Raw genomic sequence first — 14,667 nt, 5'->3', positions numbered from 1 at the left:
TGCCATTTCCTTCTCCACTGCATGAAAGTGAAAAGTGAAAGTGAAGTCGCTCAGTCGTGTCTGACTCTTCGAGACCCCATGGACTGTAGCCCACCAGGCTCCTCTGTCCATGGTATTTCCCAGGCAAGACCACTGGAGTGGGGTGCCATTGCCTTCTCCAAGGCTCAGTCACAGGAGGAGGGAATTCCGGCTCCTCCTTGAAGCCCCGCCATGGGCCCCAGGGCTTTGGCCACGGACAAGAAACCGAGAGTCTGCACTTGACCCCAGCCTCCCAGGTCCTCCGCTGACCTCCCCCTTGCCCTTCTGGCTGCCACGTGGGACCAGAGCCCAGTCCACCCCCCAAGCAGCCGGGGCTGCCACCCGCCCAGCCCGCAGAGGACAAAGTCCGGCCCCCAGCAGCCCCCAGCCCAGGGGCGTGCCCCCCCAGAGCCAGTGCAGCCTGGCATGGCCAGAGGCAGCCCTCCACAGGGACCGCTTTGTCAGCAGCAGATGAACGGAACTCCTTTCTTCATTCTGGCTGGCATCCATTCCAGCTTTCATCCCTGCTTTTTCATATTAGAAAATAACGGTAACTCTGCCCTAAATAATCACTTGTTACGCTTCACGTTTAATTTATGGAGGGCTGGCAGGCCCGCTCAGCCTGTGACCACGGCTCCATCTCCACTGCCTTCCCTCCTTGGGGCCGTCGAGCTGAGGACGGTGTGGGGAGGAGAGGGGAGCGGGCCACCTGAGGGGCTCCGGGACTCACCCAAGATGGGTCAGGGATCCAGGCCAGCTGGGAAGAGTGGGGGGGCAGGGCGTCGCCTCGCTCAGCCTACCCGCCTCCGAGCCGGGCTGCCCGCTGGGCCCAGCACACTGACAAGCTTCGTTTTTGATCCACTGTCTCTGATTTTGACTCGCTTTGCTTCTGCCTGATTTCTCTGATCGGGTCTGTTTCCCACTCAAAACTTTCTCAGACTCCCTTGCAGCTCCCAGGAGGAGACTCAAGCCTGTGTGCCGAGGTCTCCAGGCCGTGGCTACTGGGCCAACCGCGTGTGTCCGGGGCCTCCCCAGCCCCCATCCTGCTGGCTCATCTCCTCCCAGGTCCGGGCTGCCAACCTCCCTCCCACCAGCCAGTCCTTCCATCCACCCGCCAGGGGCCCGGCTGCCCACTCTGGACTGTGACTGGTGGGGAACATGCCTCCTTAGCCCCCAGAGCCTGGTGCCGCCCTGGGCCTTCGCACACCTTAGGGCTGCTGCAAACAGACCACCATCTAAGGCTTGAAAGAGCATGGATTTCCTGTCCTACAGTTGTGGGGGCGCCCTGGGCTAGAGTTGAGGTGTGGGCAGGGCCGTGGTCCTCTCCAGACACCCTGGGCTGGCACTGCTCCCCACCCTAGCCAGCTTCCAGAGTTGCCCCTCCGTGCTCACACCCTTTCCTTCATCTTCAGAGTCAGCGACGGGTCCAGCCTCCACAGCACGTCGCTCTGACCTCTTCTCTGCCTCCCTCTTACGCTTTCAAGAATGCTTGTGATTCCATTGGAGTCCCCCAGTAATCCAGGATCACCCCCTGTGTGAGGGTGTCTGAGGAGCAGCCTTAATGCCACCTGCAGCCTTAACCCCCTCACGTGGTGAGGTGTGCACTTACTCACAGTTCCAGAGATGAGGACGTGGGCTTTCCCTTCATGTGGTAACGTGTGCGCTTACTCACAGGTCGCAGAGACGAGGACGTGGGCTCCTCTGCGGAGCCTCCCACAGAGGGACTTGGACAAACGCACATCGAGCGAAGACGAAGAGTGAAATGAACCTGCAGGCTTCGTGGACCGCGGCCCGCGGCAGGCAGAGCGCACGCAGCTCGGGCCTGTGTGTCGCTGAAAAGGGCTTCTCTGGACTCACGTGCTCAACAGATGATCTGCTCAGAGGAGACCGCCTAGGCCGGCTGCCCACTCACAGGGGCTGCAGTGCCCCAGCGTCCGCGCCCCGCCGTCCACGTGGCCGTGGAGAGCACCTGCCCGCCCGCCTCAGCCCCGCCGCCCATCGCTGCCCCAGCACACGCGCCCCAAACGCACGCAGAGAATCACCTCTGTACTCCCTTCTCTGACACTTTCGATGAACTCTCCCAGCGCAAGTGGGTGGATTCCACCCTGGGAAACCTTATATAGATGAAAATCTGAATTCACCAGCAGAGTCTTCTGGCAGTTGGTTACTCATCACCGAAGGGCCTGGCACAGGGCCTCTTCAGAGCGCAAGTTTCAGGGAGCATTTTAAGGCAGGAGGTGTGCTAAGCTGCACCCCTCTGAGAGGGCCAGAAGCCTTGCTGGGCGGGCACTGAACATTCTGCTGCCTACAGGAGCCAACCAAGGAAGCAATGGGACTGACAGCCAGGCTGGGGAAGGTGTGTAAACATCATTTACACAGGCAGGTGTGTAAACATCATTTTATGCCAGTGACGTGAGACACTTCAAAACACAGCCCCTAATTTTGCTTGGGCGGCTTCTTCTCTCAAGCCTAGACCAAAGTTAAGTTAGCTGACTCCCCGCCACCTCTACAGAACCGGGACCTGTTGCTATAGCAACAAATTTATTTCTGCAAGTGCATTTTAACTTTCATCCAATGTTCCATTGGATAGGAAGTTTCTCCTTCTGGGAGTCTGACTTCTGCAAGCTCGCTCTAAGCCCACAAACCCTTCTTCCCTTCTGCTGCCATAAGGGTTAATGCACATACTTACTCCACAGGGAAAACAGTTTAAAAACAAGGCTTTTGGAGGAGAGAGAAAAACAAAGCAATTACATTTCCAAGCCTGCCGTCATGAGATAACAAACGTGTAGGGTTCCGGGAGAAGCTCGGCCCGTAACTGCGGGCTCCTTTCTGCTTCTCCCGTCCCTGCATGGCTCAGGGAGGCTAGCCTTTACCTTTTCTTTCAGTCAATACCCGGAGCTCTGCCGGGTCCTGTGTGCGGTGGAGAGTCAGATCCGAACAAGAGAAAGACGGCCACATGCCTCCTGGGGTTTGCTGGGTGTGTGTGCACGTGTGCGTGTGTGGAAACAACCGAGACGAAGCGTCTGTCCCTCTGTCACTGAGTGAGCTGGCTACAGGAGCCGAGAAGAAGGTGCGCGAGGAAGGAGACAGCGCTCAACTGCAGGCGGAGGGTCCGGACAGGCGTCGCAGAGAAGCTGACCCTGAAGTTGAGACCAAGAGTCGAGACCCACCAGGAGAAGAAAGAACTTTCTAGACAGAGGTCAAGCCAGGTGTGTGTCGGCATTGAGCTGGACAAGAGCTTGCTGAGGCCGAGGCAGGAAGGGGGACCGGGTGGCCATCGGCAGGAGGACAGACCTGGGCGAGACACAGGGCAGTGGGCAGGCTGCGGCGTGAGGGGCCTGGTCGGCATTAGCACTCGACCTCCAGGCTTGGAAACCTGGACCTGGGTGTCCAGCAGAGGCGCGAAGGCATTTCCAGACCCCTCTGGCTGCCCCCGCTGTCTCCACCTGTCCTCCGGTAAGAACACTTGACTCGAACCAAGGCCTGCCCCTCTCTGGGACCGTCTCATCTCAGATCCTTGGTTGCATCTGCAAAGACCCTTTCTCCTCATAAGGTCGCCTGTTGCCTTCATGGGTTCTAGGGGTGAGAACACAGACATATCTCTTTTGAGGGGGCGGTCACCATTCAACCCACTGTATCTGTCACCTGAGTCAAGGAGTTAGTACCTCACGCTTACTCTGCCTAATCAGTCATCTAATACCACCAGTCCCGGGGCAGACACCGGGGAGACCCTGGGGAATGCAGTTGGCTGATAGAAGAACCAACAACCAAAGCCTTTGCTTCTCAACCAGCCTCATTTTCAGTTGGTTTTTAATTCACCGTCAATTTCTCTAAAGCGATGTTTTAGAAACCAGCATTTCTGTCTGGTAGGACTGACTCGCAGTCAATACACCGGAGAGAATTTGACTCATCGGGGAGACTTCATGTTCAGCAGTGGCTGCAGCCACTCTTCCGCTGGCTCTGGACCCAGCCTCCAGGCCTCCTTCCAGAAGTGGCTAATTGTTCCAACACCTGCCCTCCAAGGAAGAGACAGGCTATGGTGGTGAGTTCTCTGCATCACCTTGGCTGGGCTGAGGGATGCCCAGCCAGCTAGTTAGACGCTCTCAGGCTGTCTGGGAGGGTGTTTTCCCAGAGAGGAATGCACTTGTCAGGAAGCAAGTGAAGGACATTCACACTTGTCAGAGTGGGGGCAGCGTCCGGTCCGCCGGGGGTCTGAGTAGAACAGGAGGTGGGAAAGGATGAGTCCTCCTTCTCTCTTGCTGAGCTGGACACCGTCTCCCGCCCTCAGACGTCAGAGCTCCTGCTTCTTGGACCTTTGGGCTCAGACAGGTTTTCATCACCAGCTTTCCTGGTTCTCAGCTTACACAAGGCACATGGTGGGACTGCCTGGCCTCTGTGTTTGTGAGCCAGTTTCCACAGGGTCTCTCCTCTGGGGTGTATATACATCTACATCCTCTCTATTTGCTGAGTATATATGTCTATATGCGTCTATATCCTCCGTACCTGCTGCGTATACACGTCTGCATCCTCCATATCTGGTGAGTATACACGTCTGCATCCTCCGTATCTGCTACGTATACACATCTGCATGCTGGGGACAGACATCTCATCACACCTGCCCTGTCCGCTGCAGCCTCCTCACTCCTCTTCCGATGTGTGCAAGGTCCTCACCTGTCGTGACGGCACCAACTGTGGAACCTAAAGAACATCGTCCACTATGAGGGGATAGCATCTGCCCAGCCTCCAGGCAGAGGACCCCACGCGCGTCCAAGTTAATTACAGGCACCAACACTTAGAGGATGAGATGGCCAGATGGCATCACCAAGTCAATGGAAATGAGTTTGAGCAAACTCCAGGAGATGGCGAAGGACAGGGAAGCCTGGCATGCTGCAACCCATGGAGTCACAAAGAGTTGGACACGACTGAGCAACTGAATAACACACTTAAGTTTAGGAACCCACCTGCTCCTAAGAACGCTCTCCCAGCATTTTGTCTTCCAGGGACCCTGCCCAGCCCGGTGGCTGCCCCCTCGGACCGTCCTTCCCTCCAGTGTGAAGAATCCGTCCCCTGTGATCCGAGACGAAGGGAGCCAGGCCCCTGCATCGGGTAAGTGATGCTGCCAGAGGGCAGCAAGAGGGCATGTGAAGAGCCCAAGGACAGGAGGACCTGAGCAGCAGCTTCTGTTTCCAGGGATGCGCGGGCCAGTGTGGCTGGAACTGGGCTGCCCAGGGGTGAGGCCAAGGGGGTCTCCAGACCTGGGAAGGGCCCCTGTCACTGGGGAGGCCTGGCCTGAGGAGGACGCTGCCCACTCTGTCCCCTCGGCTGAGCCTTCCGGGCGGTGGAGCCCGTCTCCGAGTCGGCTCGGCCATGCTGCACCCCCTCTGCTCCAGCGCCAGCTCCACCTTCAGTGTCTTGGCCCCCGGGGCCTCTCCACTCTCCTCCCAGGGGCGCCCCTGAAGCCACTTCAGCCTGTGCTCCACTTGTAGTGAAGTCCCAAGGCAGCTGAGTTCAGAGACACGATTATACATCATGGAGAAGTGGCAGCTTGGCACCACATGAGCTCCACGGCTTCTGCTGGTGACCCAGGCAGGCTTGGCCTCTCCCCAGAGCCAAGGCCCCTCAGTGCCCACAGCCCAAACCGGGCCCGGCCCTGGCGGCTCCCACTGGGGCCTCCTACAAGGTGACAAATGTTGGTGACCTGCCTTCCTCATCTGTCCATGGCCATCACCAAGATGCCCCCAAAGGCATCCCAGACAGTTAGTTCTTCTTTCCTTTTCCCTTTTGCTTTTTTCCAAATATTTATGAAGAGATTTTCCATTTATCCTGACACATCTTCTCTACCGTGGGTGTCGGCTGGGAGGGCTCAGACAACAAACTCCAGAAGGTATTTTCCCCAAAGCAGCATCTGGCTCCATTGGCAAGTGCAGCGGGCAGCTTGCTGGGAACCAGCCGAGGCAGACGGAGGAGGAGCCCAGGGCGGTGGCCCCCAGCCAGGCGTGGAGGGTCCAAGCTCCCCGAGAGCGGGGCCTGTCCACCTCTTGATTCCCACAACACTGAGCCCCCGTGGGAGCCCCGAGGCATCGTGGGGTCCCCAGCCCCCATGTGAGCCCTGAGCCCCCGTGGGAGCCTGAGACATCGTGGGGCCCCCCAACCCCCATGTGAGCCCTGAGTCCCCATGGGAGCCCCGAGGCATTGTGGGGCCCCCCAGCCCCTGTGGGAGACCTGAGCCCCCGTGGGAGCCCTGAGGCATCGTGGGGTCCCCCAAACCCCATGTGAGCCCTGAGCCCCCGTGGGGGCCCCGAGGCATCGTGGGGTCCCCAGCCCCTGTGGGAGCCCCCCTTTGTTTCTCACCCTTCAAGCCCTCTGACTGCTGGCAGAGCCCCTCCTCTCTCCCAGGTAAACCGGGCAGGTGGGGTGGGGACCAGCAGGATGCTGGAGGGGAGGGAGCTGGCTCAGTCCCCATGTCCCCAGGCCCTCCCATTGAAGGGCCTTCTGGAGTCAGAGCCACAGCTCCCCTGTTCTCCCACCTGCCAGGTGGAAAGGCAGGCAAAGGCAGGACAGTGTGACCCACCCTGGGCAGAGGGGCGCCTCCTAGAATCTCTCAGATCACACCCGACGGACAGCTGCCTGCCCTGCTGACCCCAGGGCACAGCCGGCTCAGCTGATGCCAGGACTGCCCCCGTCATTCCCTGTGAGTTACCAGAGACCGAGCCAGGCTGCAGGTGCCAGTGGCGAATTCAGCTGGGAATCAAGTGCTTTCCAGGAGGACTTGGGTCCAAAGCTATCCTGGCCCTGTGCCCTGATCCTTTGCCCGCCTGTGTATTAGGAATCCCTTGGTAGCTTGAAAAACATGATGCCCAGAGCGCACCCAGAGGGGTCAGGGCCTAAAGTCCCTAGGCCCTAGGACGCTTCTAAAGTCCCCCTAGGCCACTGTCAAGGGTGTTCAGAGTTGAAAATTTCTGCGCTGCAGGAAGAACAAGTTCCTTGGAGTCCCAATCCTAGACCAGGACTCAGCTCTCCTATCTGCTAGCTTTGACCTTAAATAAGTTACCTGAAGCCTCGGTTTCATCATCCATAGAATGGGGATGACAACGTCTTTCCTGTTGCAAAGTGCCCAGCAGATTAATTGCTCAGTAAGTTAGAGCTTGTGTTCACCCTCGTCCATCATGAACCCGCCTTGTGGGATAGAGACTGTTGAACACACAGAGGAGCCCAGCAAGGCAGCAGGTCAGGGGTGAGAGGCACAGGGCATCTTCCTGCAGACCTGCCCTGGGCTCGAGGCCGCGAGTGGGCAACTCTGCCACCCAGCGGCACTGCCCCCAAGGTGACCCAAGTGACAGCACTCCCTGCAGGCTCAGCACAAGCCCAAAGAAGACACGTCCCTGAATTGTAAAAGCTCAGAGCATTGGAAACAGCCCCTCTAGGAAGTCCACTCATTTTCCATCCTCTGTTTGTGTGGAAATGGTCTGGTATCAGATCCAGTGAGTGAGGAGGCAGAAGAGAGTGCCTGCGAATTCGCTCTACTGCCAGGGCGGGACAGAGGGGTCCCTGAGGGCACGGCCCTTGAGCCAAGGAGCAGCTACTACTGGGCGGACACACCCAAGACCCCAGAGAGTCTTCAGACCACTTCCAGAGGACCCCAGAGGCCCGGCTGCCTCGTGCACCCACACGACAAATGTTACTTCATAGCTCATGTCATCTGCATCTAGCAGTGACTCTGCTGAGGTCACCCCCGCCCCCCCCCGGCCCGGGTCAGCGGGGCCCCTGACTCGTCTCCAGCGGCAGCTGAACGAGGAGGAGCTGCTCGGTGCCGCACAGCAGCGGAGGAGCGCTAACCTCAGGGCTGTTCCGGCACCAGCCCGGTGCTCTGGCCACGAGATCTCCAAGGGTTCTGGCAAAGGACAGCAAGGACTGTTTTTGGCTGCACAGCACAGCATGCCGGACCTCCCAGGACCAGGGATCAAACCCATGTGCCCTGCAGGAGGTGCGCAGAGTCTTAACCACTGGACACCAGGGAAGTCCAGGACAGCAGCGATTTTAACACTGTCTTTGTCACCCGGGAGACCCACGCACAGAGGTTCCTATGGGGACAGAATCCACATTCAGAGGTTCCTGCAGAGTCCCACTGAGGAACCTCCAGCGTTTCTGGGTTGGACACATTCGTGGGTGATGGTCTACATCACAAACAGCATGTAAGTCTGGTGAGGTCCGCGATTGTTGATGGTGCTATGGAGGGACTTAAACCAGATTTTTAGGGAGTATTGACAAACAAGGTAAAGCCACCATTTAACAGGACATATTTGGGTCAAAATTATAAGCGCAGGCTTCAGAGCCTGAGCGCGCGGTACAGCAAAGGGCTCCATCCTGTGCAGCCCAAACGGGATGCTCTCCCTCCTACGAGCCTCTGCCACCGCTGTGGTGAGATGAGACCCACCACAACCTATTTCAAAGTGTTATGGAGAAGCTCAGATGCATTAATACAAGCTAAGGACCAAGCCTGGTGCTTAGGAAGCTGAGGAAAGCCTAGCCTCTGGCCGCATTGTGTCAATGCCGTGATCTGGCTTCTTTAATCGGAGCAACAAGCCCGCGAGGCAGAGGCCTGGCTCCCCATTTTACCAAGCCCCAGAGAGGGGCGGCCACCAGCCCCAGGCCATATCGCTGCAGATGGCAGAGCAGGACTGGAAACCTTCAGTGACCCGACTCCACCAACCTCCCCTTCCCTCTTCAGAGGAAGAGGCCTTGGAGAAAAAGACAGCAGAGACCCCTACCAAAGACAGTGGGAATCGCCATCAGGAGGCAGAGCACTACATTCGATTGATTTCCATGATTCACAAAGAGGTGCACGGGGTAAAACAAGTTCACCCACACAGGGGCAAGCGCAGCTCCAAGGGCCCGAGAGTGGCCACAGCTCCGACCCCGGCAGGCAGCCCGGAGCTGCAGGAAGCAGATGAAAGGCAGGTGGCGTCAGGAGGGGAAAGTAGCCCGACCGACTCGGCACCACGGTTTCCATTCCGCTGCAGGCGCTCGACAGCAAAGTTCTGCAGGAAAAGCTGCCTTTTCTTCGAGCTCCCGCACAAGGCTGTTATATTTTAGGAATTAAAAGCTGTGCTTTGATAAAAGCACAAATGATCCATGTTCGCAGCAAAATTCGCTGTCACTGACCATCTTCCCCACCCACATTCACAAAGGTTTCCGCCTCCTGCTCCTCCTCTCATACCCTCCTTGGAGTTCTTCTCAACCCTTTGAGCTTCAGCTCAGTTTCAGAGGCTGGCTGCGGACAAAGGAATCTCTCAGCCTGTTTGTCGAGTGTTTTGAAAAGAATGTTCTCAGAATAACTGGCTAACTGTCAGCGTGCTGGGCTGGAAGCTTTGGCCAAGTCAGCTTGTTAGTATTGAAGTGCTGATCCATGGGGCTGGGTCCCAACAGGTTCTGGTTGTTCGTATCAACATGCTGATCCATGGGACTGGGTCCCAACAGGTTCTGCTTGTTAGTGTCGACATGCTGATCCATGGGGCTGGTTCCTGAATAGATTCTGGTGAGAAGAGACTGCCTTATGGTATCTAGTTTGAAGACACACAGGTTTGAATAAGCCCGCATGCCCAGGAGGGTGGCAGCCCAGCGCCGGAGCTGGCTCAGAGAAGCCACGGGCCCCACCCCAGGGGTGGCCCCTGCCCTCTGCTCTGGCCAGCACCAGTGAGCATCTGGAGTCGGGGGCAGCAGCGGGAAGGAAGAGGCAGACGGGGGCCCCTGGGGCTGGTGGCTTCCATCACCTGCTGTCAGTCCAGCTCAGCGCCCACCTTCCCGGGAAATGCAGAGTCGTCTTCACCCCACCTGGGCTGCAAGGGGCAGGCCTTTCTTCACCGCTCCACACTGCTGTGACTTTGAACCTGATTTCATCTGGATAACTACAGGAAGGAGGTGGGAGGAAGCAGACGTGCCCAGAGGGCTTTGGAAACCCCTCCGGCTGGGGTGCAGTAAGTAGCTGACAGAGCCTGGCCACACCCCAGGCGGAGCCAGTTCAAAGCCCAGCTGGGTCGCTGACTCTCTGTTTAGCTGGAGGCTTATCTTCTGCATAACGGGGTAAAGATCTGCCTTCCACAGTTGCCGTGATTAAGTGAACTGACGCCCACATCAGAACCAGCATATGGAGGGCAGCTTCCTGCCCTCTGCACTCTTAGGGCAGCTAGTGTGGAGACAGCGACGTGCCCACTGCTCCGCTGTGGAGGGAGGTGCCCGGCTCCAGTCACCGCGCCTGGGATAGACGCGATCAGCAAATGAAGTGGGGGTGAACCTGAATACATAAAGCCAAGTACCATTTTCTCCTCTGCCCTCTCTGTCAAAGGATCTTGCTGACATACTGAAGAAAATGAAAACGTCACCCTTGCCGAGCGCCTGATCTGACGGCGGGGAGGCTGTGGGACGCGGATCTGGAGGCATTCTTCTAGGATCCAAGCAGATCGGATGGGCTGCCAATAAGCCTCCACACTGAGCCGAGCCACGGAACCTTCTAAGACTCATCCCCAACCCTTTGCTATGAAAACGCAATACCACTCTTTATGTCTATTCATTCACGGTATCTCCCAGGCTCCCCAAATCCCCCCATTAAGCCTTGGGAAATCAGCTGAACCATCGGTTGGGGCATGGAAATGAAACATTACAAAAAGCTGCCACACAAGGTCATTATTTCTGGAGGACAAAGGGGGAGAACAAAGCCTTTGAGAAAGGCTTTCGGAGCCACTTCTGCAGACCAGCCGCCGAGGGCACCTCCTTTCCTGCTGCCTGTCCTCTGCCTACGACTGCCCGTGCAGCCTCCTCCAGCTCAGACGGGCACCTTACAGGCAGGGAGCTGCCCACTGCTGTATTCCTCTCCTAGGGCGCTGCCTGGCTACATCACCCTGGAGGTGGCTTTATCAGCCGGTCCTGAGGTCATTAAAACTTTGTCTTCACGAACAAAGTACAGTGAAGAATTGTGTAGTTGTTGTTCAGTCACTCAGTCATGTCTGACTCTTTGCGACCCCATGGACTGCAGCACGCCAGGCTTCCCTGTCCTTCACTGTCTCCCAGAGTTTATTCAAACTCAAGTCCATTGAGTCAGTGATACCATCCAACCATCTCATCCTCTGTCATCCCCTTCTCCTCCTGCCCTTCAATCTTTCCCAGCATCAGGGTCTTTTCCAATGAGTCAGTTCTTCTAGCCACGTGGCCAGAGTACTGGAGCTTCAGTTTCAGCAATCAGTCCCTCCAGTGAATATTAAGGGTTGATTTCCTGAAGACTTGAAGAATTGTGGGACTACCCAAATGATCTGCTAAGGGGAAAGGCACCACTCTATGTTGGAAAAGACAGCTTTGGCGGGGGGTCTGCACGCCCCTCCACCTGCTTGGCTGTCCAGAGAAGTCACAACAGGTATGATGACTTGTTCCCCCTCCCCCACAGGAAAACGCATCCCGCGCAGCTCCCCAGGGAAGACGCCAAGCACCCAGCCTCTCTAGAACAAGGTCGGTCCAGAGCCTCCTCCCCAGCAACTGGAGGACATGTCCCCCTCAGATCTGGAAATGTCACTTGGGAGAAGCTCCAGGGACCGCAGGCAGGAGTTAAATACTGCCATTTAGAGCTCTCTAATCCGGCTGAGCAGAAATTTCCAGATTTAAATTGTGCTCACCCAGGCATGATGAACGGTCTCGGCAGTCTTGAGTTTGCTCCTGCTCCCTTTGCCAGCGGTCAAGTCCTTATTTGACTCCACAGTCTACACCCTTGCAATCTCCGGGCAAAGCAGGTTTGACAGCTGGGTGTCCACGGATAGAAAGGCGAACCGCCAAGCCCCCGCTGGAGTCCACACCCCTCGAGTGAATTAACAGGCAAAAATAACAGTCAAGCAACCCTCGACAAGAACAAAGAGGCCGCTTCATGTTCTTGGGAAACTCTGGCCTTGAGGTCATCAGGGTCTGAGCCGGATCTTCCAAGGCATGAGGCCTCAGGGAGGTCACCGTCTAGGGCTGCAGTTTACATTTTCTGTTAGTCTCACTATTATCCACCATCTGAGACCGTGGGAATTTGAGACACAGAGGAGTTAAGTGATGTCCTTGGTGGTCACCAAGAAAGGCAGGGAGGGGAACACCACTACTGATGCTGTGAAGGGTCGCTAAGTGGACGCGGTGGGCGAGGCTCTTTATTTGATCCTAAAACAGCTCTGAAAGGAGGACGGAGCCATGCCTTCCTCCCCGCGGCCCCGGCCACCAAGGTCGCCCTGCTGGCGGCGGTCTTGGCTCCTAGACCAGTACTTTCTCACCTCTTCATACATTCCTCTGAGGGTGGCAGGGTAGGAGCTGGTGTGTCCGGGCTCCGAGGGACAAGGAGTTCTGTCTCCATGGGACTAACCCAGAGGTCGCCGGGTTGGAGAAGGCCCCCCCACCCATCCCCCCACCTTTGACCTAGGGGGACACTAGGGAAAGCGAATCACCCCACTCACCGCCCCCCACAGGTCAGATCCGTTTCTCTCTCTTTCATTCATTCCTCACGAAGTCCCCAGAGGAAGGCTGCAGGAAGAATGGAACACAGGAGCTGAAGCTGAGTGACCCAGCACGTGACCGAGGGTGTCAGTTTCCAGTCACACCGCGTCCCTGGACGCCTGCACCCACAGGGCTTCTTTGGGGGCTGCAGGGGGTGTGGGTGGGTCCCCCATTCAGCAACAGCAATGCCAGCTCTTACCCGCAGGGCTAACTGATGCGAGAACTGGCTTGTTTACACTGGGATGGGCTTCCCTGACAGCTCAGCTGGTAAAGGATCCGCCTGCGATGCAGGAGACCCCAGTTCAATTCCTGGGTTGGGAAGATCCACTGGAGAAGGGATAGGCTACCCATTCCAGTATTCTTGGGCTTCCCTTGTGGCTCAAACAGTGAAGAATCCACCTGCAATGTGGGAGACCTGGGTTCGATCCCTGGGTTGGGAAGATCCCCTGGAGCAGGTTCTGAACGGCTCCCCATTCCAGTCTTCTGGCCTGGAGAATTCCATGGACTGTATAGTCTGTGGGGTTGCAAAGAGTTGGACACAACTGAGTGACTTTCACTTTCCTTTACTTTTCTGTTTGAAGATTTAATTTGAAGCAAAGATTTGCTGCTTTAAAAAAAAAAAAGAGAGAGAGAGAGAGAGAAGAGAAAGAAGAAGAAAAGAGAGTCTTGAGACCCACATGTCTGGGAGCTTCTGAGACGAGAACCAGCAATTATCCTTGTGGGTGTTAGGGACAGGTCGGTAACCCTCTTCTGGCCCAGAGCAAGCCGTCCCACACCTAGCGCACACCTTCACACACACCCTGGGCACAGGTGGCAGGTGGGTGAAAGTGAAATACACATAGATGATTCTTGTCCTCTGAGACTTGGAAGAAGTCAAACACCCAAAGGCAGAGAAGGGACCGACAAATGGTAATTAACGCAGCCAGTCTCATCTTGGAATTTCCTCCTATTATTTACATGCTCTATTTTCCCCAATTAGAATGTCATTTTCCAGGGGGCAGGAAATATTTCTTGATTAAACACGTCTCATGAATCTCAGACTTGGGAAAGGCTCATAGTCTCATGGAAGAGAGACCAGTAATTCCAGCATGGGGTAATTAACTTTCTTTGGGTCGTAGGGGCCACGGAAAGTGGAAAAAGAGGGTGAAATCTGCATCTTCCAGGAAGAGAGCGGCTCTCCATAGACCTTCCTGGGGTCCAGGGCTGCTTCCCACAGGATGCTGCTTCCCACAGGATGCGGGGCAGCGAAGAGAACCACATGGGCTCTGGGAGGGAAGGAAGCAGAGGCAGGTTGGACATTCAGATGCTGGCCCCCAAGGGCTTCCTGGAGGGAAGAGTTCCGACCTGGGTCTTAATGGAGGAGGAGCTTTGCGGGTTCTGGAGAAGGGAGCTTGTCCAGGTTGGAATCCTGCCAGCAGCTAAGGCAATTAAGTGAAGTCAGCAGGGCCTGAGGCAGAGGCTGGCAATAAAGGGAGGAGGTGAGGAAAGCCAGTTAAGCTCGAGTAGAGTGAAAGGGAAAAAAGAAATAAAGGTATTGAAGGGGGAGCTGGGGAGAGAGGGAGCCAGCGGTGGGTGGAGATGTTTGAATCCAGCACAAACGGGGCCCTCTGGACTGGCAGTAAAGGACCGTCAGAAACCAACGGCGGGGGTCACGCAGCTTTCACCACGGCCGCCCCATCCGGCCTCAAACAGGGACCTGGTGTCCCTCCGGCAGGACCTCCGGCTGCCACCTCCCTTCTGCCTCAGCCCTGGAGTCGGGTCCTCCAGACCCTGCCCACTGGGTGCAGGAGCCACCTGGTGGGGGAGGGGGGCGGGGGCCTGGCTTGGCCTGGAACACGTCTCCCGGCCGCGACCCACATCTGGTGCTTCTGGAAATCTGACCTGAACTCTCCCACTCCCGCGCTCACGCCTGTACATTCATCGCCAGGTAAAGGCGCCGATATGTGCATGCGAAGCGGCGGATACAGGAGCGCGCGCACACACCCCCCACTATTAAAGAGTCCCCAGGGCCATTTAAGGAAGATGGGGTGTCCTGGGCTGGGAAAGCCGGGAGGCTGGCAACGCCGGTTCCCCGCGCTCCTCCTGGGGACCGGACAGTGGCTCCCTTAGCTCTCGGGATGTGAATGAGCTGGAGAGAGAGGC

The 14,667-nt window shown here is 56.9% G+C and overlaps 1 protein-coding gene across 1 annotated transcript in view; it reads left to right on the top strand.

The window, feature by feature from the left end:
* CACNG4 (calcium channel, voltage-dependent, gamma subunit 4) overlaps positions 1–14,667 on the top strand; it is an 86,251-nt gene that overhangs the window by 19,054 nt on the left and 52,530 nt on the right. Inside the window, exons 2-5 of the mRNA XM_010856472.1 lie at positions 5,019–5,124; positions 5,209–5,249; positions 7,798–7,906; positions 8,747–8,865. Coding sequence (XP_010854774.1) covers positions 5,019–5,124; positions 5,209–5,249; positions 7,798–7,906; positions 8,747–8,865 — 375 coding nt within the window. The remainder of the gene's footprint in view (positions 1–5,018; positions 5,125–5,208; positions 5,250–7,797; positions 7,907–8,746; positions 8,866–14,667) is intronic.

This window comes from Bison bison, unplaced genomic scaffold, assembly GCF_000754665.1.
Source record: "Bison bison bison isolate TAMUID 2011002044 unplaced genomic scaffold, Bison_UMD1.0 scf7180017864371, whole genome shotgun sequence".
Taxonomy (NCBI): Eukaryota; Metazoa; Chordata; class Mammalia; order Artiodactyla; family Bovidae; genus Bison; species Bison bison.
This window is presented reverse-complemented; position numbering and strand designations above follow the sequence as displayed.